This window comes from Terrapene carolina, unplaced genomic scaffold (genome assembly GCF_002925995.2).
Source record: "Terrapene carolina triunguis isolate 2854851 unplaced genomic scaffold, T_m_triunguis-2.0 Scaffold131, whole genome shotgun sequence".
Lineage (NCBI taxonomy): Eukaryota > Metazoa > Chordata > Testudines > Emydidae > Terrapene > Terrapene triunguis.
This window is the reverse complement of record NW_020664482.1, coordinates 21,942,995-21,968,595: the sequence shown is the minus strand read 5'-3', so window position 1 is coordinate 21,968,595 and position 25,601 is coordinate 21,942,995. Positions and strand designations below refer to the sequence as shown.

The 25,601-nt window shown below is 45.7% G+C and overlaps 1 protein-coding gene across 1 annotated transcript in view; it reads left to right on the top strand.

Moving 5' to 3' along the window:
• The first annotated feature begins 1,309 nt into the window (after positions 1-1,309).
• LAS1L (LAS1 like, ribosome biogenesis factor) overlaps positions 1,310-25,601 on the top strand; it is a 51,364-nt gene continuing 27,072 nt past the window's right edge. The window contains exons 1-7 of the mRNA XM_024197325.3: positions 1,310-1,487; positions 2,752-2,877; positions 3,082-3,151; positions 4,972-5,053; positions 6,978-7,172; positions 10,746-10,792; positions 16,310-16,419. Of these exons, the coding sequence (XP_024053093.2) occupies positions 1,330-1,487; positions 2,752-2,877; positions 3,082-3,151; positions 4,972-5,053; positions 6,978-7,172; positions 10,746-10,792; positions 16,310-16,419 (788 nt within the window). The 5' untranslated portion in view covers positions 1,310-1,329. The remainder of the gene's footprint in view (positions 1,488-2,751; positions 2,878-3,081; positions 3,152-4,971; positions 5,054-6,977; positions 7,173-10,745; positions 10,793-16,309; positions 16,420-25,601) is intronic.

Sequence of the window (25,601 nt, the reverse complement as noted above, 5' to 3'; positions counted from 1 at the left end):
TCCAATAAAACATATTACCTCACCCACCTTGTGTCATGTCTGATTTTTAGGTTTTGTCTAGACTAGGATTTAAAAGATGTGATGAATTGTCTAACCTGATATTAAGTACATCTAAACCTCTGTCAAGGCAAAATATTTTCACTTTCACATGAGCTAATTTTATCCAGTTGAAGGTGCAACTACCCTGCAAAAGAAACAGAACAAGAAAATTGCACAACTGATAATGATAATTTTCATTCTGTTGCAAAGTAGTTTACTTTCAACAAGCCATGCTGACCTACCACTTTGCTAGACATGGAATAAAGGGAGGCCTTGGAGTCAACACGAGCTCCTGAGGCTCTGTGTAAACCCAGTTTAAAATTTATTTCAAGGAACTTGATATGCTGCGACACCCATCTGAAATCCAAAGAGTTGGGGTGACCATATTTCTCTAAACTGAAAACAGGATGCACGAAGCGGGCTCAAGCTGTCTGGCATTGCCACTTGCCCGAGCTGTGCTTGCCCAAGCCGCCTAGCATCACCGCTCCCCCGCCAATGTGTCACCCCCCCAACTGAGCCAAGTAGCAGAGAGGGGGGCCAAGGAATGGGTATGGGCTGGGATCTGGCCAGCAAAACAGGGTAAGTGTGTGAGTACTTTTCAGCTTGGAGCCAGGAGATGAAGCTATTTGACTATGATCCTGCTAGCAGTAGGATGCCACTTTGGGAGCTGGTATAACTGATTGGGGCAGGAAGGGACCAAGGAAACACCAGACAGCAGCCCTGCTGAAGTGGGGGGAGACCAGGATGCTCCCCGCTAGGAAGGGAAGATGGGGGGAATCGCTCCCAGCAGGGGAGGGGGGAATCGCTCCCCAGCCAGTGAGGGGAGGCCGACGAGCGGGGGGTGGGGAGAGGAGCTCCCGGCTGCTGGTTCAAAACTCGCGGGGGGAACTCCAGTCAACTGGAGGCAGACAGCCAGGGGAGGGAAAGAGGCCGTTGGGGCGGCAGGGTGGGGGGGCTGAACCGGACCTAGAGGGCCGGGTTGAGAAGGACACGCGCGGGGTGGAGGCTCTGGGGGGGAGCCCGTGCCGCGCTCGGTGCACCAGCACAAGTGGAGACTGGGGGCGGGACCAGTCGGGCGCTTGGTTGCTAGGGAACGCTGTACGGCGGGCTGCTGCGGAGCACGCACGCGCCCGCCCCCTCAGCCCAGCGCTAAGACCCTCCCTCAGCCACGTGCTCGGTGGAGCAGCCAATGGAAGCGGGCGGAAGCTCACGGCCGTCTGCGCTTTGATTGGCCCGGGCCTCGGCCCCGCGGAAAGGCTGGCCGGCTGCGGGGGGCTCCGGGCGCGCGGCATGGCGGGGAGCGGGGCCCGCGGGAAGCGCCCGCCGCGGCGGAGTGTGGTGGCCTGGAGGAGCAAGGCCGAGTGGGACCAGGTGATGGTGGGGCTGTACTGCGGGGACTGCCGGCTGCAGCGGGACGCGCTGGACCGGGTGTCGGGCTGGCGGAGCAGGTGAGGGGCGCGGGGGGAGGGGCTGTCTCCAGAGTGCCCCAGGGGAGCCTGTCAGGCGGGGCCGGGCCGGGCCGTAGCAGAGCTGGACAGCCGGGGCCAGCCCTGGCTGAGGGCGCCTTGCACTTGCGGCCCGGTCCAGGGGTGCTGGAATAATGTGTATAGTCGGGGTGCTGAGAGCCATGACTCGCCCAAACCCTCAGTGTCACGGCATCGCCATGCAGCCCTTGTCTTTTATTCTGCTCATAAGCAGAGACCTGCTAAGGCGAATGTTCAGTGATTTTGTGCTGTGAACTAATATTTCACATGGACTAGGACAGGAGTCTCAAACTCAAATGACCATGAGGGCCACATGAGGACTAGTACATTGGCCCGAGGGCTGCATTACTGACACCTCCCACCCCCACCACCCTTGGCCCTGCCCCCACTCCACCCCTTCCATGAGGCCCTCCCTCTTCTCACCCCTTCCCTGAAATCCCCCCAACTCTGCTCCCTCCATGCCCCCAGGGGGTGCAGGAGGGGTGTGGTGGGGGGCTCAGGGCAGGGAGCTGGGGTGTGGGGTGCAGGAGGGGTATAGCAGGGGGCTCTGGGCAGTAGGTTGGGATGCAGGAGTGGTGTGGGGTGTGGCAGGGGGTCCAGGTCAGGGTGCGGCAGGGGGCTCAGGGCAGGGGGTTGGGGTGCAGCAGGGGGCTCAGAACAGGGGGTTTGGCTGCAGGAGGGGTTCGGAGGGGCAGGATCTGGCCCGGTGCGTACCGGGGGCAGGGCAGGCTCCCTGCCTGCCTGTCTGCCCTACTCCGGGAAGAGGCTGGAACGTGGGGCGGAGGGGCTGTGTGTTGCTGTTGCTTCAGGCACCGCCCCCAGCAGCTCCCATTGGCCGCAGTTTCCCGTTCCTGGCCCACTGGAGCTGCTGGGGGCGCTGCCCGAAGCAACAGCAACACACAGCCCCTCCGCCCCCCCCCCCCTTCCCCATGTTCCAGCCTCTTCCCAGAGTGGCGCAGGGCAGGCAGCCTGCCCTGCCCCCGGTGCACGTCCGGCTGGAGCCGCTCTAGGTAAACACTGGGGGACGGTGGGGGGGGGGGGAGGCGCTGCAAGGGGCTCGCGGGCTGCAGAAAATAACCCCGTGGGCTGCATGTTTAAGACCCCTGGACTAGGATATGAATCCAGCAGGAAGACCTCAAGGCAACAAACTTCTTGCAGTTCCCCCCCTCTTTTTTTTTTTAAAATGGGACTGGTATAAGAATGTTTATCATGCTTTCCCTATCTCTAGGTATGGGCACAGAATGCCTTTAGCTGTGGATTGCACTGCAGATCTGATTCGCTGTAAAATCCTGGATACATCTGGCAACATGAGATCTCATGAACTGGTCCTGTCATATGGTCTGGCTCTTGTGAGGTAAGACTAAAAGGTCTTTGCACAGTTGGAAAAGGATAGACTCTGGGGGAGTGCAGTATGCTCTTGAGCATTTCCATTGTGTAGTTCCCTGACAGCAATAGCCCAGTTGAATGTGTGGGTTAACTCCCCCCATGAGTGTCAGAGTTTCTGATAGCTGTTTTTAATCTTTGAAATACTCTTCTCTTGCTTGTAACCTCCGCCCAGGTTTGTGAATCTAATCACAGAGCGGAAGCAGAAAATTGTCAACATTCCCCTGAGACGACTAGCTAAAGAGGTACTTTTGATAGAGTTCTTTGCTGGTTTACATGTGCATGTAGACAACATACATGTTGGTGTCTAATTGTCAGTGATGTTTTTCTGTTATATGTTAAAATGTTTAGCTACTTGTTGCCAGCTAAAACCATTTAGTGTCTGAGGAAGGATATAACCTCCTCGGTAGAGGGGGGGGGGGAGAAAAGCACCAAATGTAGTGTAAAGATTATATTTAGTTGTAAATCAACGTTTTCATGGTTACCAGACAGTGAAAGTCAATCTTTCTTTAGGAAAATAAACTAAAAAATTATTTAAAGCAAGGTTTTGTGTGTGGTGATTTAAAATACTTTAATTTAAATCAATTGCTCAGATTAGGGTGGATTTTAGGAAATGTTATCGTAACTCAAGATAGTTTAGGTCTAAAACATTGGTTTTGTTTGAATTTGAATTGGTTAGGATTAATAAATGCAATTATTTTCATGAATATTGTTTGTGGAGCAAGGAGAACCTAGTCCTAAGAAGACACACTGCTTTGAATGTAAAGATTTCCCTGACACATATGTAGCACCTCTTCTTCCCGCCTCCCCTTCCCCTCCCTCTCCCCCCCCCAAAAAATATGTACTTGAATCTCTTGGATATTGAGCTGTGGCTAGAAAGGGCTAGTATAAAATCCTTTGGACTTTAAGCCCAGTGTTGAAATCTCACTCGAGGGCAATGGCTAATACAGCCATAATCCCTGCGCAACAGTGGTGTGGCAGTGTTCTGTCTCCTTTTGAAGTGGATAGCTTCAAAGGAGAGAAGTGGATCTTCTTCCCCCTCATCCTGAATACAAAAGCTCAGGATCCAGCTGTAGTAATGGGATCAAACTAAGCAAAAGAAACTTGAGCTGAATGGCAAGAGAACTCCTGTGGTAGTGATGTCCTTCCTATTATTGAACAATTTCCAGGGGAAGGGATGAAAGTGTCAGTTAAATGCTTGTCTGGTCAGTTCTGAGACTACACTATAGGCACCACCCTGCCTTGTGCACAGGGCCAATGTCTGTTTGATATTTAACTTTCATGGTTCTGTACCACTAATTTTCGGGGACAGAATAAAATGTCTCCATTACCCAAACAAGCATCAAAATACTCAACTCCCTGCCCCCTCAGATCTTATTCTTAAGGGAAGTCAGAGTTGACTAGAATATGCTGTAATGTCTTTAAAACAAACTGACTCAAAAGATTTCACAGGATGAAGTTATGTAATTAAAGGGACCCTGGTGTAAATCACACTTCTGTCTGAAAAGTGTTACCTACCATTGTTGCATGTAACATTCAATCTTGAGACTGGAAAGATGAGGGAGGGGAGAATTGCTTGCAGTGTATTTTGTGCAGTCAGTTTTTACTGTTTTTCTCTCAGTCAGTGACCGTCCCCTGTTGCTGGGGTTGGTCTCTAACAAAGTGTGGGGGGGGAGAGGAAAAATACTTACAAAATAAATATGTAAATAAGTAAAAACAAACTGGTACTTGGGGCTGGTGTATGATCTGAAGTTACGTCTAACTCGGACTAGATTTAGAAATGGCTGTGTCCCTTTAAAGTCACAAGAAAAGTAGAGGGGGAGAAATGGTGAGGTGAAGGTACGGGAGACATATCTTCAGCTGAGGCTCATAATGAACTGAAGAGTTCATGAGGCAGAGATGCAGGAAGGCTGTTCCAGGCAGCCAGGGTTGCATAGGAGAATGTCACTAGCTGGGAGGGGTTTTTTACTCTTGAGTTCTGTCTTGTCTAGGTGGCTGTTTGCCTGCATGTCTGGCTGTGATTAAATGCAATGCCTTGTGTAGTAATTTTGTGGTTCTTTCTAAGATGAACATCCCAATTTGGATTGTGAACCTTCGCCATGATCTGACCCATGGGAAACTGCCTCAGCTAGTTGCCTGCCAAAAAGGTGAGAGCCAGGTACACACAGGCATACTCTGTGCCTAAGGAGCCTTTATGTTTCTGGGAGCTGCTGGTTGTTCTCAGTATTCCACTAAGTGGTGCTGTTGGACATGGGTTTGCTGTCTCCATGGTAGCAGAGAGCAGATCCATAAACTCCCAGGAGAGGTCAATGTAGAGACAGATGTGGCAGCAGCCCCAGAGGGCTTGGCAAGGAGGGCCTTGCCAGATGAATGTGACAGGCATGCCTGTGACTGGAGGGGGGCAGTCGCTGGGGTGGGGGGGGAAGAGAGAGGAGAATCTGTGAAGTGGGATGCTACAGAGGGTTACCCTGCTAAAGGGGAAATGAGGCCTTAGGCTGGGGACAGCAGAGTGGTGTGAGTGAAAGGATCACAGAAGGGGAAAGAGGTCAAGAGACTGAGGGAATGAAGGAGGCAGGCCCTTTCCCTCCTAAGCGTCCTGTTTTGAGAGAAGAGAAAGGGGGATCTAAAACTCAAGATAAGAATCAAACTGAAAAGCCTCAAGCCAACTGAAATGGATGTGGAGGAAGAGAGGGAAAGGACTACGGATCCATTGGTTTTAAGGGAAGGAATGACAAATGTAGCTGGCACCATTTTATGGTAACTGAAAACTGGGTATCATGTTGTAGGTGCCCCTGAACTCCTTCTGTCTGCCATCCCTGACAGACTGAGTGGGGCAAGGGTGCTGGGATTACTCCTGTAAAGCAGAAATTAATAGATTTAAAACAAGATTGTCAGACTTGTGTGTTCAAATTCTAGCACTTAAATTGAGGGACTTAGATTAAGAGCTCTGATTTCAGAGGTGCTCAGAATTGGCGGCACCCACTTCCAGTCTTACTGAAGTTGGATTTTCAGCACCTCTGCATAAGCAGCCTGAGTGCCTAAGTGTATGTATCCAAGTCTGCAAATTTTGGTTTAATTATTGAGGTGCTAGATAGAAAGGGATTTTTGCTAGAAGACAAGTTATCTAATCCAGGGTTTCTCAACCTTTGGGTCAGGACCCTAAATTGGGTCACCAGAATGTTTCTAAAGGTCAGGTGGCAGCTCCTGTCCCACAGGCTGGCTGGGCTCACCTCCCTGCTCCAGGCACTGCAACCTCTGGGGTCCTAGCACCACTCGGGTCTGGCCCAGCCATCATGACGACAGCAGTCTAGGTAGACCATATTTGAGTGAGTGGCACTGCAACTCCATGAGCCAGGTTACAACTCCACTCACACAAATTTGGTCCAGTCAGGGGGATGGGGCCAAATCTGAGCAGTGCTGCAACCCCCAAGGTTCCAAAGCCTAGAGCGGAGAGCCAAGCCCAGCCAGCCCCACAGCACAGGAGCTGCCACTGTGGAGTGAGTGCTGGGCAGGATACACCCCTCCAGGAGGGCAGGGCCTGACTAAAACCACCCCAGGGCCTCCACCCCCAGACTATTTACTGGGTCACAACTGGCCATAAACACTTACAAATGGATCTTGAGCCCAAAAAGGTTGAGAACTACTGGTCTAATCTGGAGTGGATACTGAATTCTTACAAGTGGTTATAGTCTTTGCGTAGGTAACAAACACTATAATTAGGTGCTTGAATACTACAGTGATGGGCACAGTACAAGAATCTGATCAGTTTTCAAAACTTCCAGTGCTTGGACTGAAATCATCCAGGTTTAGAATCTAACAAGGTGACAGCTGACACAAACCCCGGGGCTGTCTTTGTGTCTTGGCTGTCCAGTCAGAAGACACTTCCTTTCTTAGCAGCAGGTCACATTATCCATAGCATTTGTATTATTTCATCTCTGAATTAAGTAGCTCTCAAAAAGATCTTAGTCACTAGTGCAGATTAAGCAAATGCTTGCTCTATTCTAATAAATAGTGAATTTCTCTGGGATAAAGAGAGGGAACAAAGGTGTGTGTTGCTGTGTTTGCCTTCAGGTTGTGATGTGGTGCTGGAGTGGCTACGGCGGACATACTGGAGCCGTCAACTGGGTAATAGTCTGGCTAGAGAATGTGAAGAAGAGGAAAATGAGGAGGTGGAGACTGCAGCAACCGAGACAGAGGTGGACAGTGACTCAGAGGAGGCTCAGAGCCCACAACCACCAGGCTATCAGAAACACAAGGAGCTTCATGGTGGGTGTCTGGGAAACAGTGACAGAGGTATCTGAGTTAGATCACTGTCTTCTTCTAGTAGCTGGGAGCTTAAAGAACACAAGCATTGCTGCTACTGCCACTTGATGGATATACTCCCTGTTATAGGCTTCCACCCCCAGAGCAAGCATCCCATGCACAGAAGTTACTCACCAGCTGGCACCTCCTTGTAATGAGGTGTGGGGTTGCTGGGCTTTCCCCTTAGTCACTTAATTGGTCTGTGATGACCAGTCTCTATCTGGGTCTTCCATGACCTGATCCTCCAGCCAGGTCACTTAAAAGTTCAGTGCCCTTCTGGGGTATCAAAGTCCAGCTGTAAGTGGCCAGGCCCCAAGCTGGCTTCTGCCACATGGCTTCTTCAAAGTCCTTTTGCCCAGCTTAGCTCTGGGCCAGCACAAAGTCCTTCCAAATCAAACCAGATTTTAATAGAATCATACCCTTCTTTCACAAAATAGCAAGTTTCAGGGCTTCTGTTTGGGTTCTTCAGTAGAAATCCAAAGTTACATACTAAATTAAATGCTACAAAGAACCTTGCACCCCCCAAAAAAACCTTGAACCTCTTGTCCCTCTTAGATTTCTCTTCAGCTCCCCATTTCTCTGTCTCCCTGAAGCCAGCCCCCTGTTCCAGGGACTTACCACAGGAGTTCACTCCACTTCTGTGACTCTGCTGTCCTCTACAATCAGCCCATAACTGCTGGGCTTCTTCCTTTTAAGTCCTACACCCAGCTCAGGTGTGGGAGGGCGGGGCTAATTAAACGGGGCTGGCAGCCCTGGGCCTCCTGGACCTTAAAGGGGTGGGCCATCCTGTTACACTCCCTTAGCACAGGTGGTACAATTGCTGCTTGGGGCTTTGATGGTTCTTGGTGGGTCTGACTTTTTTCATACCAGCTGTCTGGATTTCAGCACAAACACTGTTCTTAGCAGTGGAAACCCCAGTACCATAAGGGTAATATGTATTAGGTTGGAATCAAACCAGGTTTCAACCCCTGACTGTAAATCTAAGGGTTAATTCCAAATTCCACTCTAATGCCATTCTCCCCACTACACTCCTGAAAAGTCTAGATCACCTATTTAGTCCAGGGGTCTCTGCAGTGTCTTTTTATTGAGTGGGCACGATCAGATAATCTTTTAAGTGATGTCAGTTGGCCCCAATAAAATTGAGTGCAAAATAGGAGTCCATTCTATTTAAAATAAAAAAAAATCAGGCCCCAAGTATATGTCATCAATCCTCTTAGTAGCAGGAGACACCTTCAAAGAGAGAGGACACCAGCAGATCAGATGCACCTCAGTTGTCTGTCACTCTAATTCTTTTTTTCTAGTCCTGTGTCTAACTGTTGACTTAAGTGGAGTGTTAGACTGAGCCTTCCAGCTGGCCAAGTCACCTCTCTAAAGAAGGAATTTTTAGTCCATTTCAGCTATAATCCTATCTCTCTTCTGCATTTTCCTGCTTATCTGCAGACACATGCTGTTCAGCCTGGTCCAGCTCCATCTTCTGTTGAATCAGCTCTTCTGCCTTCTGAAAAGAGATCTGGATCAGTAGCAGTTTTGTGTAATTGAACAGTGTTATAGGTCTGGGAAGTGTTGAGTAGTGAATAGTAGCTGAAAAGGTAGAAGCAGTTCTCTCAGCAGAATCATTCTAATGCCTCCTGAAAAAACTAGGTTAAGAGGAAGAATGTTGGGCGCAGGGTTTATCAATATATCAATCTCTGCATGAAATTGAATCTAGGGGTCACAATCCAATAGAGCTTTGGACAGATGCTCTCTCAACCAGAAGTTAGGGGCTTGATGCAGGAATTACTGGGTGAAGTTTTATGACCTGTGTTAATACGGGAGGTCAGACTAAATGAACATAATAGTCCCTTCTCGCCTTTGATTTTTTTTTTTTTTTTTATCAGTTGGTCTTCTTTCAGACCCTGCCTCTCAGTTGTGAACCTAGTCTACATTACTTGGTGGTTTTGTGTGTGTAAAGTGACCAGGAGACAGAGGGTATTGGCTGAAGGAGCCAACGTCTTATGCTTTGAGACTCAGGCTTGGTCTACGCTACAGAGTTAGGTTGACGTAAGGCAGCTTATGTCGACCTAATTATGTCAGTATACACGCTACAGCCTTGCTCCTGCTTATGTAAGTGCTCTACTACACCACCATCATAACTTCACCTCCACGAGAGGCCTAGGGCTTATGTCTGTGTAGTTAGGGCGATGCAGTGTCCATGTAGACACTGCATAACTTACATGGGCTATTGGCTGTCATTCTTGTCAATTTCACGGCTCCATGTGCCCGCCTGCTTCCCACTTGGAGCCTGGCTGCTCCCTGCTCCCAGCCTAGCAGCTGCCTGGGCTCCCTGCTTCATGCCAAGCTGTGCCCACCCGGCTCCCTACTGCCAGCCAGGCTTCTGCTGGAGGTTTCCCACTCCCTGGTGCTGCAAGGAGGCTCCCTGCTGCTGGGAGCCTGGCTACCCTCCTCCCCTGCCTTCCCCCCCAATGGGGAGCCAGGAGCCTCCGGGCAGCTGCTGGGTTCCCAGTAGGAAGCTACATGTTCCTCTTAAGTTGGTGGAAAAACACCTGATGAGGATGCACACCACCGACAGGAGAAGGGCAGTGTGGACATAGTAGCGATTACTGCGGTGGTTGAAAGTTGACCTAATAGGTTGACTCACGTTTCTAGTGTAGACATGTCCTAATATGATTAAATTATTTAAGATAGTTAAAACTAGAAAATACTTTGAAGAATTCCAAGAAGATCTAATCAAAGCCAGGTGATTGGGCAGCCCGATGGCAGATAAAACTCAGTGATAACAAATGCAGGGTAATTCACTTTGGAAGAACTGTTACATCTTCAGCCAGAACACGATCTTCATTTCTGGTCATCTTGTCTCAGAGATACAATAGAAACAGAAGAGGTCCAGAGGTAGACAAACATTTAAAACTGATGAAAAGAAATACTATTTGACTTACATAATTGGCCTGTGGAATTTGTTGCCACAATATATCCTCGATGTCAAGAGTTTAGTAGGAGTACAAAAAGGATTGTATGTTTATAACATCCAAAGTTGCATTACATAGGACTTAAAACAAAATTATAAGGGCTAGAAACCCTCATGCTTTAAGGCACAAGATAACTACTAACTGTCAGGTATAGAAGACATCTCTTCCTATGGGCAGCTTATGTCGTAGTTGTTTATGATAGAGTTTCTTGCACCTTCCTCTGTAGCATCTGGAAGTGGTCACTGCTGGAGACAAAATAGTGGACTAGGTGGACCACTGGTCTGATCCAGTGTGGCAATGCCTGTATTGAACTGAAGAGACTGAGAACTGCTAATCTAGTATAATCAAAGAATTGCCAGGTATGGATTTATGTAATCTCTGCATTTCACTGTCTTAGGCCTTGAGTAAGCATTGAACAGTATGTAAATGGCTTGCCCAAGGGGGTCAGTTTGGAGAGGATAGCTCACTAGTTCCTTAAAGATAGGAAGGTTCCATTTCTCTGTGTGAAATGGGAATTATATTAGCTCCTCATTACCTGTTGTTTAAACCATGTAATTGTATTTATTTCTAGAGAAAGTCAGAGAGCTGCTGGTGTCCTACAAAAATCAGCAGTTTGGGGTAAGTGCAATTTGATTAACTCTTCAAGTGCTGCTTCTTTCCCTGCTGTGCAACTGCTTCTGTGCTTTTATCACAAATCTTATGGAAAGACTGAGAAACTGACATACCTTGCAAGGCCTGACTTGGAATATTTGGGTGCAAGATTGGCTAGTTTATTATATCAGAAGTTTCAGTTCACATATAATTATGGTTTGGTTTATGTCATGGAGGTCACGGAATCCATGACTTCCAGAGACCTCCATGACATTCTCTGCTTCAGCCCCAGGGGCTGAGGCACTCTGGAGCTGGAAGCCAGCGGGCCCTGGCAGGGTTCCAGCGACAGGTGACAGCAGCGACAGGGGGCCCCCTGCAAGTTTCCAGCGACAGGTGACAGACTCTTGAGGAGGCCCTCTTTGGGGTTCCAGTGACGGGCGATAGCCTCGCACAGGGGGAAAGAAGGGGGACACCTCAGGCAAGTGGCTGGGGGTGTCCCGTTTTCTCTTTGGGAAATATGGTCACCCTGCAACTCCCAGCCGCCGTGAACGGAGGGGGCCTCCCGTGCAGCTTCCAGCTGCCGCAGGCAGAGGAGGAACCTCACAGTTCCCAGCCACCACAGTGGCGGGGGGGGAATCATAGAGCCACAGCAGCAAAAAACACAGACAGGTCACGGCTTCCGTGAATTATGGTTTATTGCCTGTGACTTGTCTGTGACTCTTATTAAAAATAACCGTGACAAAATCTTAGCCTTACATGTAATTATAGGAATCTCTTTTTTTTCTCCCCAGCAATTTTTAAATCATCCTGGGGGAAAAACCTGCATAGGAGTACTTCTGATGCTTCTGTCCATGCTGCTTTGCAGTCCTGCTAGTAATAGCAGAGTGAAACTTAGGTGATTTTTGCCAGTTTCAGAAGTTCCATTTCTAATCTAAAGTGTGAAGGCACTATGTTGTCAGTGGCATAGCAGTTCATCCAATGGCCTGTAGATGGGGCTGTGAGCATTGCTGATTGAGAGAGCTCTCTGTTATGGAGCCTGGCTGTGCTCTTTTCTCTCCTGGTACTGTCTTGTATGATTCATCAAAGCAAAGCAGTCATGGATTCACTGCAGAGAGCAAGAAATGTGGGCTTCTTATGGCTTCTGATATGATTACACATTGCAGCATGGTTGTTTGTGTTTATATGTAATAGCCCCTAACCTGTCTCTGCAAATCCTGTGCCTTTCTATTCCTGAAGGGTGCTTAACAATTACTTTTAATTATTGGACTTTAAGCCTTTAGAAGCTGATTGATATTTAATTAATAGGAAATTGTGATTATAAAAGTACATAAACTGGCAGTGGAAGGGAAGGAGCTGGTGTATGATCTGGATATACTTTTTAACTCATTGGCTAGATTTCAAGTTGACAGGTGTGTGTATATATAATGTTTTATTGGCTGGACAATTGTCTCTTAGCAATTCCCTAAATCTGGTGTGAGATTTTCAGAGGCACAAAGGGCAATAAAGGCACCCAATTCTCATTGAAAGATAATAGATATTGGGCACTTAATTCCCATTTGTGCATTTAAAAATCCCCCCTTCCCTCCCTTAGTTCTGTGTCAGCTGCAAAAGAAAAGCAACTTTATTTCATCAAAATGGCATGCATGGATGACCATGTGTAAATGCCCTGCTATTGATATCAACTAACTAAATAAACCCTTTAGCATGCTCTGCTTCTGAAACCATACCCTCCGCTCATGCTATCCCGTGTACCGGCCTTTTTGTCGGACATCTCTTAAGTACGGTGTTCTTTCCAATCTGTGCTTATTAAGTATGGGAAAGGCTGTGGGAATGTAGCTGTGTGCTGGAAAATAAATCTTCAGTGGCATAAATGATATGAACATTTTCCTCTCATTTTTAATATATTGACTATAGCATTTTGAGAATTATGCCCACCAAACAGTGTTAGAGATCCATGGACAGGATCTCTGTAAAACTCCTATTTGAATGCTTCTTTTTTTGCCCTGTTCATTTTTTATCTATTGGATTGTTATGTTAAATATATGATCTGAATTATAAATCAATAGGTGTAACTGTGCGGTCTCAGCGCATAGGTTGGTTTACTGCAAAATCATTGCTACATATCTGCTGGGGAATATTTATATATTTCTTACAAAAAGGGTTTGGGGAGGAAGGTCAGATGCGGGGAATAGTTTCCTGTATTGGCTCCATTCTGGAACAAATAAATCACATCTAGCAATGCAATTCTTCAGTATTGGGATCCTCAAAACCTCTCTTATCTCCCATTCTTTCTCATTACAAATAAACTGTTAATAAAAACATGGCCTAATTTAACCAGACATTAAATATATACATTGCAATGATGGGACAGGTAATAAATGGGCCTTACACGTCATTTTTTGGAAAGTTCAGGCACTCCCACCCTTTTCTGGAGCACAACAGGAAGTGACTGTTCCAATAACTCAGGGGTCTTTTGTTTTGTGTGTGGGTTTTTTTTTAATAGTCTGCCCAAAGTTATTTATTGTGTCCTGACAGTAGTTGCTCTGTGTAGGAGGGGAAAACTTCCAAATACCTTTTTTCTTTAAAGTTTTGTTTTTTAAAACAATTGATTCATCATGGATAAAATCCCCCAGCCCCTCTTTTATTGTCTCTCCTTCCTCTGCTCTTACCCTAGTGCCCAGATATCCTAGAATATTCAAGGGGAAAATCCTTTGCAATCAAAACCACACTGAATGAGGCATGACTTCATCACCGCAAATCCAAGAAGCAATTACTGGAACTTGACTAAGCAAGTTCCGGATGGAGTGAGCAGACTTTCATAGAAGCAATTACATGTGGCTTATAGTTTTAGAATGTTTCACAGGCTTGGTATATAGAGGATAGTAATAATTTGCATGTATATAATGACACATTGAATTAAGGAGTGTTGAAGAACTTTACAAACATTGAGACTTTACAATACAATAAGCAAATTATCATTTTAAAAGTATAGGGGAAACTGCTCCAGAGAGGCTAAATGATTTCTTTGGAACCCATCAGAGAATTGGAGGCAAAGTTGGGATTAAAACCCAGGAGTCCTGAGTCCCAGTCTCTGGCTTTAATCCCCATCTCATCCCAACACCTGATTAGCTCACAAACTTCATTTTACCTGGAGTTTTGTTGATCCTGAAGCCAGATAAGTTTACTTCAGACCTTTTCTACTTTATATTTAGAGATTTGATATGTTGCTAATTTAAAAAAAAATCATGTGTTTAATAACACTAATCAAAACTAAGTTTAATACAGGCCTAAAGGTTTCTGATGAACATATTTGACACCTTTAACATTGGTCTGATATGAGTGACTGTGCAATATGCTGTTCTACAACTTTATAAGCTAAACTGTTCTTACACTCATATGTGATATGTTTGGTAAGTGTTTTCATGGTGAAGGGAATACATATAATGAACAATAGAAGTGATCAATGGCAAGTTATAACTTTTCACACTGTTAAACTCTGTGGAAGCAATACACAGGTAACAGAAGAGTGAGATTATTATTAATATCTCTACAAGATTTCCATCCAACAGTTCAGAGGTGGTGTGAACTAACTTGATTAATTTATGAAGTAATCCTAATTGTATCTGAGATTGGTTTTAAATATTGCACGGGATACAAATGGTTCTTACATCACTGAACTGGCGATATTCTTGAATTAGCTGCTGTTGATAAAATGTACAGTCTGATTTCGCATTTTAGAGACTGTAAAATGCCAATGACTTGCTCTTTAAGGTCCATACATGGGAACAGTGGATGTCTGTAGACATAAAAACAGGTATAGATCTCTAGAATCAAGACCAGTTTTATTTGAAATGTTAAATTTTGGAAATTAACTAGTTTTATAAATGGCTTGTCTGAACTACAGTTCAACTATAGTACAATTATACTGGTGTACAGGTGCCTTTATACTAGTATAGCTGTTACCATTCAGCAAGCTATACTGGTATAAGACATCTTTGTATCAGTATAATTTTATCAATACTAGGGAGGTTGTACTGTTTTAACTATGCTGGTAAATCTAAAATCACTGAATTGATTATAACAGTAAAACATGAAAGTGTAGATCAGGCCTAGGTGAGTTTCTTTAGTAAATACTCTAACATAAGGACGCATATTCCTGCACATGTTCATGTGTAACCAGCTTGAAGATATTTTAATGATTCCTGATATTAAGAACACATCTCAGACTTGATTTTTTTTACCTAAAACATCTGTTGCACCTCATCATTGTAACTGTGCTAGGCAAATTAAACTCACAATTTCAGACAGGCACATGAAATCACGGTTCTCTAAGTTCTTCCAGGGCCTAACTGGTGTCCTTCAGTCTCATCATATGAACAGCGACGTCTGTGCCTACCCCTGTGTTTGGGACTCCTTAACTCTCCATATTTATCAGCCTCTTCAGAGCATAATTCTGCAGGAAGTCCTGTTGGTGGTACACACCAAGTGTTGAAATGTCTTTTTAGAAAAAATCACTGAGCACACAAAGGGTTGACCTACCTGTATCATGTACGTATTGTTTGAGTCTGATATACACTGTCAGCTTGGCAGTGCATGGCCATGTCTCTTTTCCATACAGGATGAACCCCACCATGTCAGTGCTCAGTAAATTAATGCCCTCTACCCACTGACACAGATACTTAAAACCAGAAGGCATAGTAAGCCACCCCTCCCCATAAGACTCTGATGTACCACAGAAGGGAGTGAAATACAGTGCAGAGGGCCCTCTGCTGAAAAGTCTCTGCACCTTCCATGCACAAAAACTGCGAGAGCATGTCACCAAGACATTGGGAAACTTACACTTTCAGTGATGTCACGTCCCCTGCAGCCTCCACTGGCATTATGCCTGTGGTTTCCCAGCTGAAGCGGAAGGTGCCATCTACTGGTACCCTTCAAGGTAGTGATGGAAATGCCACTTGCCCTGGGTATGAATGTCCCTATTAGCTGAGTGTGTAACTTGCACCCCTTTGTGCTAACGTGTGTGTGTTTGAAGCTGATTTCTAGAGTGGCAGCATATGTCTCTAGCATTAGTCTTTCCTATTCTTGCTGTAGCCTGACACCTTGTTTGCTGTTTTCCAACTGCTACTGCATCCTGAATGCTGCATAGGTCACTAAGCTGATTTGATACTTGGGTCTCTGCCATGTGCTTAACATTAATGGCAAAATCCTGACTCAAGTAGGCATTATCTATTTTACAGGTGGGCACTTGGGAACAGAGATGGACTTGCTGGAGAGCAGAGGATAGAACCAGGGAGTCCTAGTACCTAGTTTCCTGCCTCTGAATCTTTGATCATGCTCCCCTTTCAGTTTAGGCCTGTCCTTAGTCAGAACACTTCTGTATTAGTGTTTTATAATGCTGTTGAGTGGGAAGCTCTGAGAGCCACTGTCAGGGTTATGAATGAAATGCCTGGATTATGCATCTGCTCTTTATAGTAGTGCCTCCTGCTCTCAGTGACTCCCGTGCAACAAAAGATATTTACTGATATTGTTTTCTCTCTTATGCAGGTTCTTCAGGAGCTTCAGTCCTTACGAAAGGCCCGCAAAGCATGGTGTAATTCTTCCTCAGAAGTGGAGTGGATTTTGGCTCAGATTAAAGACTTGTTGCAAGAGAGCAGGTACAGTTTATCTGGAGAGAAGCTGCATACTCCAGGCAGGAACCATAACGCTGTACAGCTGTAGGGCTGTCACCTTGCGCCATTTTACTGTGTACTTTAAGTTAGTCACAGACAAAGTCATAGGTTGCTGATGACAACTCACCTGTGGTCTTAGTTCTTGATTTCTGCTAAAGAATGTTTCCCTTGCCAGAGGCCTGTGTGTGCAGCTGGCCCTTGGATATGTGACCACTCTTTCTACTTCCTTTTTCTTTGTTGCTTTAACCGCAGTAGTCATTTGCTTGTGGGTGGGGATAATTGACAACTCAGTCAAGGTCACTTTGATCTATGGGGTGGTTTTGTGTATTTAACCCTTTGGCAATATGCTTGACCCGAGAAGTAGAATATACCCAGTTCTGTAAAGCACTGATGTGTAGTGCTTCATACAGGCAGCGGGCAAAATGGCAGCAGAGATGAAGAAATTGAAAGAAAATAGAGCATGGTTCCTTGTGCATGTTATACTTCCATCTGAGGATCACAAAACACCTATTAATTCAGTTTCACAACAGCCTTATGAGGTGGACATGGTCTAACTTTCACAAGACCCCTGTGGGGCAATATTAGCTCTGTTCACATAATTAAATATTTGTATAACCGTAGATCCTGGAGGACTTGATTGGGATGGAGCCTCATTAGGCATTGTACAAAGTCGTATGAAGCCCCAGTCCCTGCCCCAAGAATCTTGTAGTCTGAGACAAGTGACACATGCAGGGCTGGGAAAGAGATATCAAATATATAATATAGGTTAAAAATGCAGGTGCAAAGTTTTTGATAATTAGAAATATAAAGAATATCAGCTGCCCCCATTTGCCCTTTAACCTGGACATCATAAATTGGTTGATTTTCTTTTAGGTATCAGTTGCAGGGGGATCTTAAAGAGGGAATTGAAAGATCATTGGATGGTAGTTTTGCCCTTCAGTTCAGATGTAGGGGATAGCAAGGCAGAAAGCATAAAGATGTCAGTGTAAGAAGCTGACAAATGGATACTTGAGGTTGGCGTCATTGGTGGGGCAAGAGGAAACACACTAGGGGACAGAGCGATGAAAGGCTTTGATGATGAAACAAGATGCTTGAATCTAATGTGAAATGGGATCTACTGGAAAGCTTCAAGTAGATGGTAATGCATTCATTTTCTTTTCCTGCTGTGAACTTAGTACATTTATAATTATGGTGAAACTGAAGCAGACAAGCTTTGCAACTAGGTCTGATCATACATTGCAGTGATTTCCTAATGCTACCTTGTCGGTGCTCTTGTCCATTTGAACGCATCTGTCCAAGATTTTGGGCAAAGCCTTTGGGAATCAGATATATAGGAGAGAATTATCATTGCTCTGACTGAAGGGAGTGTCATTTGTCTGGAGAATCCTACATTGTATAGCTTCTCTTCATGTTAGGACTGTTACATAGCCCGGTATGTTTGTTCCATTAAGCGCAAGATGATACGGTAAACCATCTTGCAATATTCCTTAATGGCTGTTTCTGTGAAAACCTTGCCCCCACAAACCCTGAAATCATAAGTTAGCAGCTTGTCTGAAGCGTTGCTCTGGGTTTGGTGTGTCATCAGATGTGTCCTCTCTCAGCTTTTGCTCTGTTCTCCACTGTTCTCTCAATGCTGTATGAGTGTACTAGGTACATTCAGCACTTGAAGTGCATTTCCAAATGCACCCAGAATGTTGTCTGGTCCTTAATTAGTTAGGCTTCTCCAAAAATATTTCACTTGACAACTTGGAGCTGTTTGTGCCTCTGGATGGCCTTTTAGAAGCTGCTGCCCTACTTATACCACCAAATATCATTGTATGCTATGGGAGAGGTGGATTTGTGTCAGCCCAATTAAAAATGTTTGGAGGTGATGAAATGCTGAGGAATCGGTGGCCTTAGGGTTGCAGACTTGAGCGCTCTCAGAGCTCTGCAGCGCTGGCATAGCAGAGCTGCACTAATGTTTTCCCTAAATTATTTATGTTGCAAACTCTCTTTTTGTAAGCATATCATGTATATCTTGCTGTGAATATTTAATGTGGGCGCTTGGAAGAATTCTCTTCGGGTTTCTGGCTGAATTCGGTATCTGAGCAGTGCTTTCTCTTTGCTAGCACCTGGGCAAAATAAACGGAGTGAGTGGGATGGGATTTTATGAGGTAGCCCTTTTGATTAAATGATCTGCTGTATACAGGTCTGGGTACCAGGCTGGAGTTCTGTAGAGCAAGAAAGCATGAAAGAGAATCCTCTTGGAGTTAACTTGCATTCAAGTGAAAGTTTTTGTGTTGCTCTTGGTTACTATGGCTAATGGGTGTCACTACAGCCACTCCTCATACTGTAGCTGAGGGTATACAGTACGCATCTATCAGTGGTTCTCAACCATGGGTACACGTACCCTGGGGGTACTCAGAGGTCTTCCAGGGGGTACATCATCTAGATATTTGCCTTGTTTTACAACAGGCTACAAAAAAAGCACTAGCGAAGTGAGTGCAAACTAAAATTTCATGCAGACAATGGCTTGTTTATACTGCTGTATATACTATACAGTGAAATGTAAGTACAATATTTATATTCCAATTGATTTATTTTATAATTATCTGGTAAAAATAGGAAAGCAAGCAATTCTTCAGTAATGGTGTGCAGTGACATTTTGTATTTTTATGTCTGATTTTGTAAGTAAGTAGTTTAAGTGAGGTGGAACTGGGGTGGGGGTGTACGCAAGACAAATCAGACTGTTGAAAAGGGTACAATAGTCTGGAAAGGTTGAGAGCCACTGCTTTAGAGAACAGGCAGAGTGTGAATGAGGCTAGAAGTTGGAATGATATCTCTGCTACTTCACAAGAGACATCTGTAGAAACTGCCACAAAACTGAAAAGTAGATTTTTTTTTTTTTCAGCTCTTGATGTTAATTTATTTGTTTTTTAACTTTTGATAGTCAATGGCCTTGGTTTGTGGAGAACTGGATGGCTCAAAAGACCAGGAAAGGGATATAAAGCCTTTCTGCTCCAGGTCATTGGTACCAGTTGTATTAGGAAGAGAGCCTGAGACATGAGACCTTGTGCAGGATAAGATTACAGTGAGAGGAAACCTTGTGGCCAGATGGTTAGCTATACAAGCCGTCTAGCCTAGGTTTCACTTCCACCTTTCACTGTTCAAATTTCACCTCTGGGAGCCTCGCTTGGAGTTTCAGAGCAGTGACTAGATGACAGAGAATGGGGCTTGAACATAGCCTGTGACATAAAGGTTTTTATAAGGTGGGGGAAGAATCTGCCATGCCCCCACACTCCACTCCCTTAAAAATAGGTACTTGCATAATATGTCCCTCGTAGCTTTATTAATAAAATGTAATCAGATGCCATTACTTAGCTGTTTTTGTTGTTGCATTATGTAATGATGACTAGGGCTTTTTCTCTGGAAAAACAAAGACTCCAAACAGTGAAAGCAGGAAGAAAGAAGGGGGAAGTGAGCGTCTGTTAATGTAACAAGGTTTATAGCTTGTGGCTTGTGTTCCAGTTCTTTACTAGGTACTTTCATGGGGTAATCTGATCGCTGGGGTCACATGGGATACTATGAAACTGGCTGCACTGCACTGGGCTGTTACTGTTATACAAGGAAATTCTTGCTAATGGCAGCCACCTCTGGAGGATGGGATTGCAAAATACCAATTCTCCACTTGTAAAACCAACAGAGAGCTGGAGCCTGCAGTGGTGACGGTGCTAGAGAGTGGTTTCGCAATTGCAATAAACTGCTTTAGACTTGTTTTCATTTTCTGATATTTTCCTCAAAGCTGCCAAGAAAATTTATTTCCTGTAAATGCTGGTTTCACAATTTTGGACTTCAGTCCAACCTCCCTTTTGTTCGTGCTTGGGCACAGGTAACTTCTCTGGCCCAAGGACAGGACAACCTCTGGATGGACTTTCTAGCAAAAATTTTTGTGTGTGGGGGAGGAGGGAGGGTTGAAAGGGACATCCTTTGCCCCTGCCATCATATACAACTTTTCCCCCAGTTCCCCATAGTCATGTTGCCTTTCAGCTGACACAGTATTAATTCTGTGCCCCATACCTGCCCTAGATACATAGAGAGAGGCACCAATGGGTGACCCAGCATCCACTTGCCACATTCCTACATTGGCACCTATGCACCTGTACACTCTAGGATCAGCATTGACATGCAGCAGGTCAGCTGCTGGAGTGGAGCCTTTTGCCTAGGGGACTGGGAGGACTCCAGGCATTATATCTTTGTTCTCAGTCTGGGAGAGGGGTGGCGGGTTCCTCTTTCCCCATAGAGGAAGGGAGCACAGCCCAGGCATGGGAGAATGTGGATGTGTCTGCCACTAGAACCTCTTCCCATGGAGCGCAAGATGAGCAGGGCTAGTCCTTTATCCTCCTTGCTCCACATTGGAGGCCTGAATAAGGAAGAAATGAGTCAGATGAATTGACTTTCTTCTTCCCTCCAGGGGAAGGAGGAGTTGAGTTGGCAGAGAGAGAAAGTCTTGGTGTGCGCGTTGCTGCACATTTGCTTTGGTCATGGCAGACAGAAAGCAGAGAAGACAAAGCTTAGAGCAAAGCTCCCTTCCTGAACCAGCCCAGACTATCAGCTGGAGAATGGTAGGTTCCCTAGCATCCTGGGCCCTGAGACCTGATCTTGTCATGCACAGGGCCCTGTGTAAATCATAATTGTAATTTTATTTTGTTTTTAAAAATCACCACAATGGCAAAAGAGTTTGCACAGAATGAATTTTACAAGTAAATTTGGTCAATTTCAAGATTTTTTTTAATTTTTTTTTTAATTTTTTAAAATCAGGGTTTGGTGGCACTTTCATGCATCCCAGGCCCTCTGTGAAATTGTGATTTACACAGGGCCCTCCTACTCTCGCACCATGTGGCAAGTTTTGGCGGTTTTGTTACATTTTTGCAATGCTTTTTGTAATTTAAGCTACCTGAAATAACAGGGATGTGCTGGTAACGTTTCCCCGTAATTATGCTCCCCACTCACTGTTTAGTGCCAGGGTGGATGGGAATTACAGGCCCTGCAGCTGTACTAGGCTCAGTTAGTCCTCCCAGCACGGTGCTTGTACCTGTCTTTCAGTGTCAGCTCTGACAGCTTTAGAGCACCAGCCCTACCCCTTGTCAGTGCTCAATTCTATGCAGGCCCCAGAGCAGCTGCAGTGGTGCTGAACTGATCTTGTCTGTGCCTGGTACTCCGCTCCCACAGAGGAGACATGCAGGGCACAAAACAGCTAATTGAAAATAAAACAATTTAGGATGTGGATTTTTTTTATCTTACAATAAAAATTTGGGGGTGGGCAGTGGAGCTTTATCTTCTGAAAAACACTTCACCCAGTGGAGGGTGGTCAGTAAGCAAGCGTGTGCACATGCTAAATTCCCTGGGATAGAGGACTGGACTCATTTAGTGAGGGCTAGAGCTGCAACTGCAGGGAGGCAGCTGCCTCTTCTAAACTCCTGCAAAAGGGATACTAGGTGATGAAAGCATGCATAGTTGGCAAGTCTCATGCTTGCACCAAAAGCCACTGGTTTCTCTCTCTCCTCCCTGTGCCCGCCCCCCTTCCCCCCTGAGATTCCATAAACAAACTCCTGCTTCCCATCTTGGAGTCCACTGTAGGAAAGAGGACAAGCAGTTGACTGAGATCTGGGCTATTTCATGCAGCCATGTCCTTTGGGACCACTCCCATGCCTGGAACCTACAGGGAGAGGCTCAAGAAAAGGAAGCAACAACACAGTCCTACAAAAAAACGAAATGGGCTTCTTACTTCTGTCATCAAGTGCCTGCCAAAAGTGCTTGATGCCCATCATAATGGACCCCAGGCCTCTAGGCAGTGGATGCTGGGACAGTTTTATTTCCTGCTCTGGTGTCTGCAGATGGTTGTGAGAGAATTTAGGTCTTTGTCCCTTACACTGTGTGCGCAAAATAGAACGGTTGAAAACAATCGCTGAAATAAACCATTGAACAAACTGAAGGGAGCATAATGCAAATTGGATATAAAGATGGATATTGTGTTAATTTGTGTATGCACAGCTATGAGGCACAACTAGAGAGGTGCTGTAAAAGTAATCTGCTGAGCACTTACCTGAAAAATCAGACCCCTTCAATGTGTGTCGAGCTGAGCATCTACAAACTGAGGCATCAAAAAGTCATTAGTTACAATTAAATATCGTGGTGCGTGTATGCATGTCGGCCTGCAAAAATAGAAGTATACTTCTTTTCATCCATCGGCCCTGTGGAACTGGTTGATGAAATGGGACAGGTGCCACTACGCACAGATACAGCCACATTCTCTTGAAATGCTGTGCGAATGTACTGCACTTGCTTGGACTAAGCAGGTGAGCTCGCTGGGGAATGGTGAACCGCTGGAGGAACAAACTCTGTTGGAATCTCTTTGCTGTGACTTATAGCAAACATGTTCAAGAACTAGCCCTCTTTTGGATGGGGAAACTGAGGTACAGAAAAGTGAAATTACTTGATGGAGGCCATGTGATAAGCCAGAGGGGCAGAGCCAGGATTTGGACTCAGGATGATCTGGCTTCCAGTCCCATGCTTGGTCCATTAGACCACACTTCCTCTCATTCTGTCTTTATTACTAAGTCCAGAGCTACAAACTTGTAAAGAACAGTATGGGCTGTTATATTTATAGTTAAGGGGAGGCTGTACCTATTTCCAGCAGCTGGAAATGATGCTCTGACTGGAGTGACATTTCTCTTCCTCCCACAGGCTTTCTTTGAGAGTCGAGAGTGATTAAAAGCATCTCCCATAAAAGAATCCTACCTGTCTTTTGCCTTTTTTTATTAGCAGTAGTACATTACTATATTAAAAATGAAAATAAGATCCTGTCACACTCTTGTTTCCATTGATCTTTATATAGCAAAACCAATGCTGTAGCATAGCATAGGTTCCTACTGGGTAATGCCAATGGATCTCGCCTCTTCTGAGAGCAAACCTACCTCCCTTAATTGGAGTTGTCTGTAAACTGCAAATGAATGGCCAATAAGCGACTGAAGCATTAAAAATAAAACCCTTGCCCCCTACAGCTTCTGGCTCCCAGTTTGAAGATCTGCCAATTGCCTTTTGACACCAAAGAGAGCAGAGAATGGTATTTGGATGCAAAAGCAGCAGAGAGAACAGGAGGCATGCTTTATGATGCATACCGTTGGCCTGATAAGTACCCTCTTGCTTAACCGTACAGAGGCCCTAAGGAGCCAACGGGAACTGCTCTTGTTGTGCACGTTTCTGGCAGTGCTAGAAATACTCTGTCAGTCCAGGGAATTCTAACTAGTGCCACTGGTACTACAGAGATATCACCTCCAGGAAGCCTGCAAAGAGAGACTAATTCTTAAAGAACTACCATAGCCTTCTTTCTTGGGAAGATGGGGCATATCAACAGTTTCTTGTGAATTTTTGCAGATATTTACTTTTTAAAAATGGGAAAGAATTTTTGCTTTCATTTTCATAGTTAACCCTTAGAAAATGTGCTAATTCCCCGGTGGCTAGAAGGTGTGAACTGGTGATTGGTGTATTCTGCTCCAAGGACACTCTTGTGTTGGGTATTGGAAGAATCTACTGTGTCACCCCTCTTATTCAGTGCATATATGAGGATAATTAGTGAGGAGGCATAGGCTGAAGCATTTTCGGTATGCTGGCGATGCCCAGGTTTAAATTGCTGTCTCATCTGATCTGAAGAGTGCAGCCAAATGCATTTCCTGGCGTCTGGGTACTATTGGACCATGGATGGCTGTAGCTCAATCACTGGGGGAAAGAAGCAGAGTAGTTGGGTGAGGTTCTCTCAGCCCTTCTGAGGGTGTACAATCAACGTTTGTGACCAAAGTCCACGACTTGGAGTCTGGTTTGACTACCAGCTGTTTCCAGATGATCAAATAGTGGCATTGGGTGAGGTTGCTGTGTTCTCTCCTGGATATGGATTTTGCACTATGATTGACGCTAAGATTTTGTTACGGTTATTTTTAGTAAAAGTCATGGACACGTCACAGGCAATAAACAATAATTCAGGGAAGCCATGGCCTGTCTGACTTTTGCTGCTGCAGTTTCCCCCACCACTGTGGTGTCTGGGAGCTGTGGGGTTTCCCCTCTGCCCAGGGCGGCTGGGAGCTGCAAGGTAACCATATTTCCCACAGAGAAAATAGGACACCCCAGTCGCTTGCCTGAGGCGTCCCCCTCTCTCCCGCGTGAGGCTGTCGCCTTCCGGCCCCTCAGAAGTCTGTCACCTGTTGCTGGAACTTTGCAGGGGGCTTCCTGTCACTTGTCACTGCTGTCGCCTGTTGCTGGAACCCTGCCAGGGCCCCACTGGCTGTCTGCTCCAGAGTCCTACAACCCCTGGGGCTGAAGCAGAGAATGTCAAGGAGGTCTCTGGAAGTCCTGGATTCCATGACCTCCGTGACATAAACGTAGCCTTAACTATGATCTGTGTCTTCTCATCTCTAGACTGAATATTGCAATGCACCTTATTTGGGACTTGAACTTAAATGTAATGGAAAGCTGCAGCTAGTGCAGAATGTTGGTAGGCTGCTTGATGAGTACAGTTTCTTGCCCTCAGCATACTAGGCTTGTGCTCCAGGATCTACTGAGGCTGGGCATTGACAAACGGGTGGAATTTAAAATGGTGTGTTTAACATATGAAGCCCTAAGTGGCCTCAGACCTTCCTACCTGAGAGGCTGCCTTCTGCCTATGACACGCTGCCACAGTTAGGATGAACAGGGGTGCTCGAGCTTGGTTTGCGTCTGTATGAGAGAGCTACTGGTAGTGTGTGCTCTGCGAGGGTCCCTTTCTTGGCCTGTTCTCCCACACCGTCTGAAGTGGCTGGCCTGGCCTGGCCATACAGCAGTGCCAGTCTGGGCATTGACAGGGAATTGAGGTATGACCCTCTTCCTACCTGATATTTGTTCCTTGCCATTCCCTCAGACTGAGAACCATCAGGGAGAGGGAAAGGGTCACACTGGAATGTAGGGAAGGCCTGGCACGGAGGTGATGGCACTGATCAGCTGAAAGATGGTATTGGCAGAAGTGGTAAGGTGGGCAACGAGCAATAAGATATCTGTATGCAGTGGTGGGAGTGGTCTCCTGTTTGTAGGAAAACAGAGAAGCTGCTAGGAAGGGAAGGAGACTAAGGCTATGTCTACACTACGCGGGGGGGGGGGGGGGG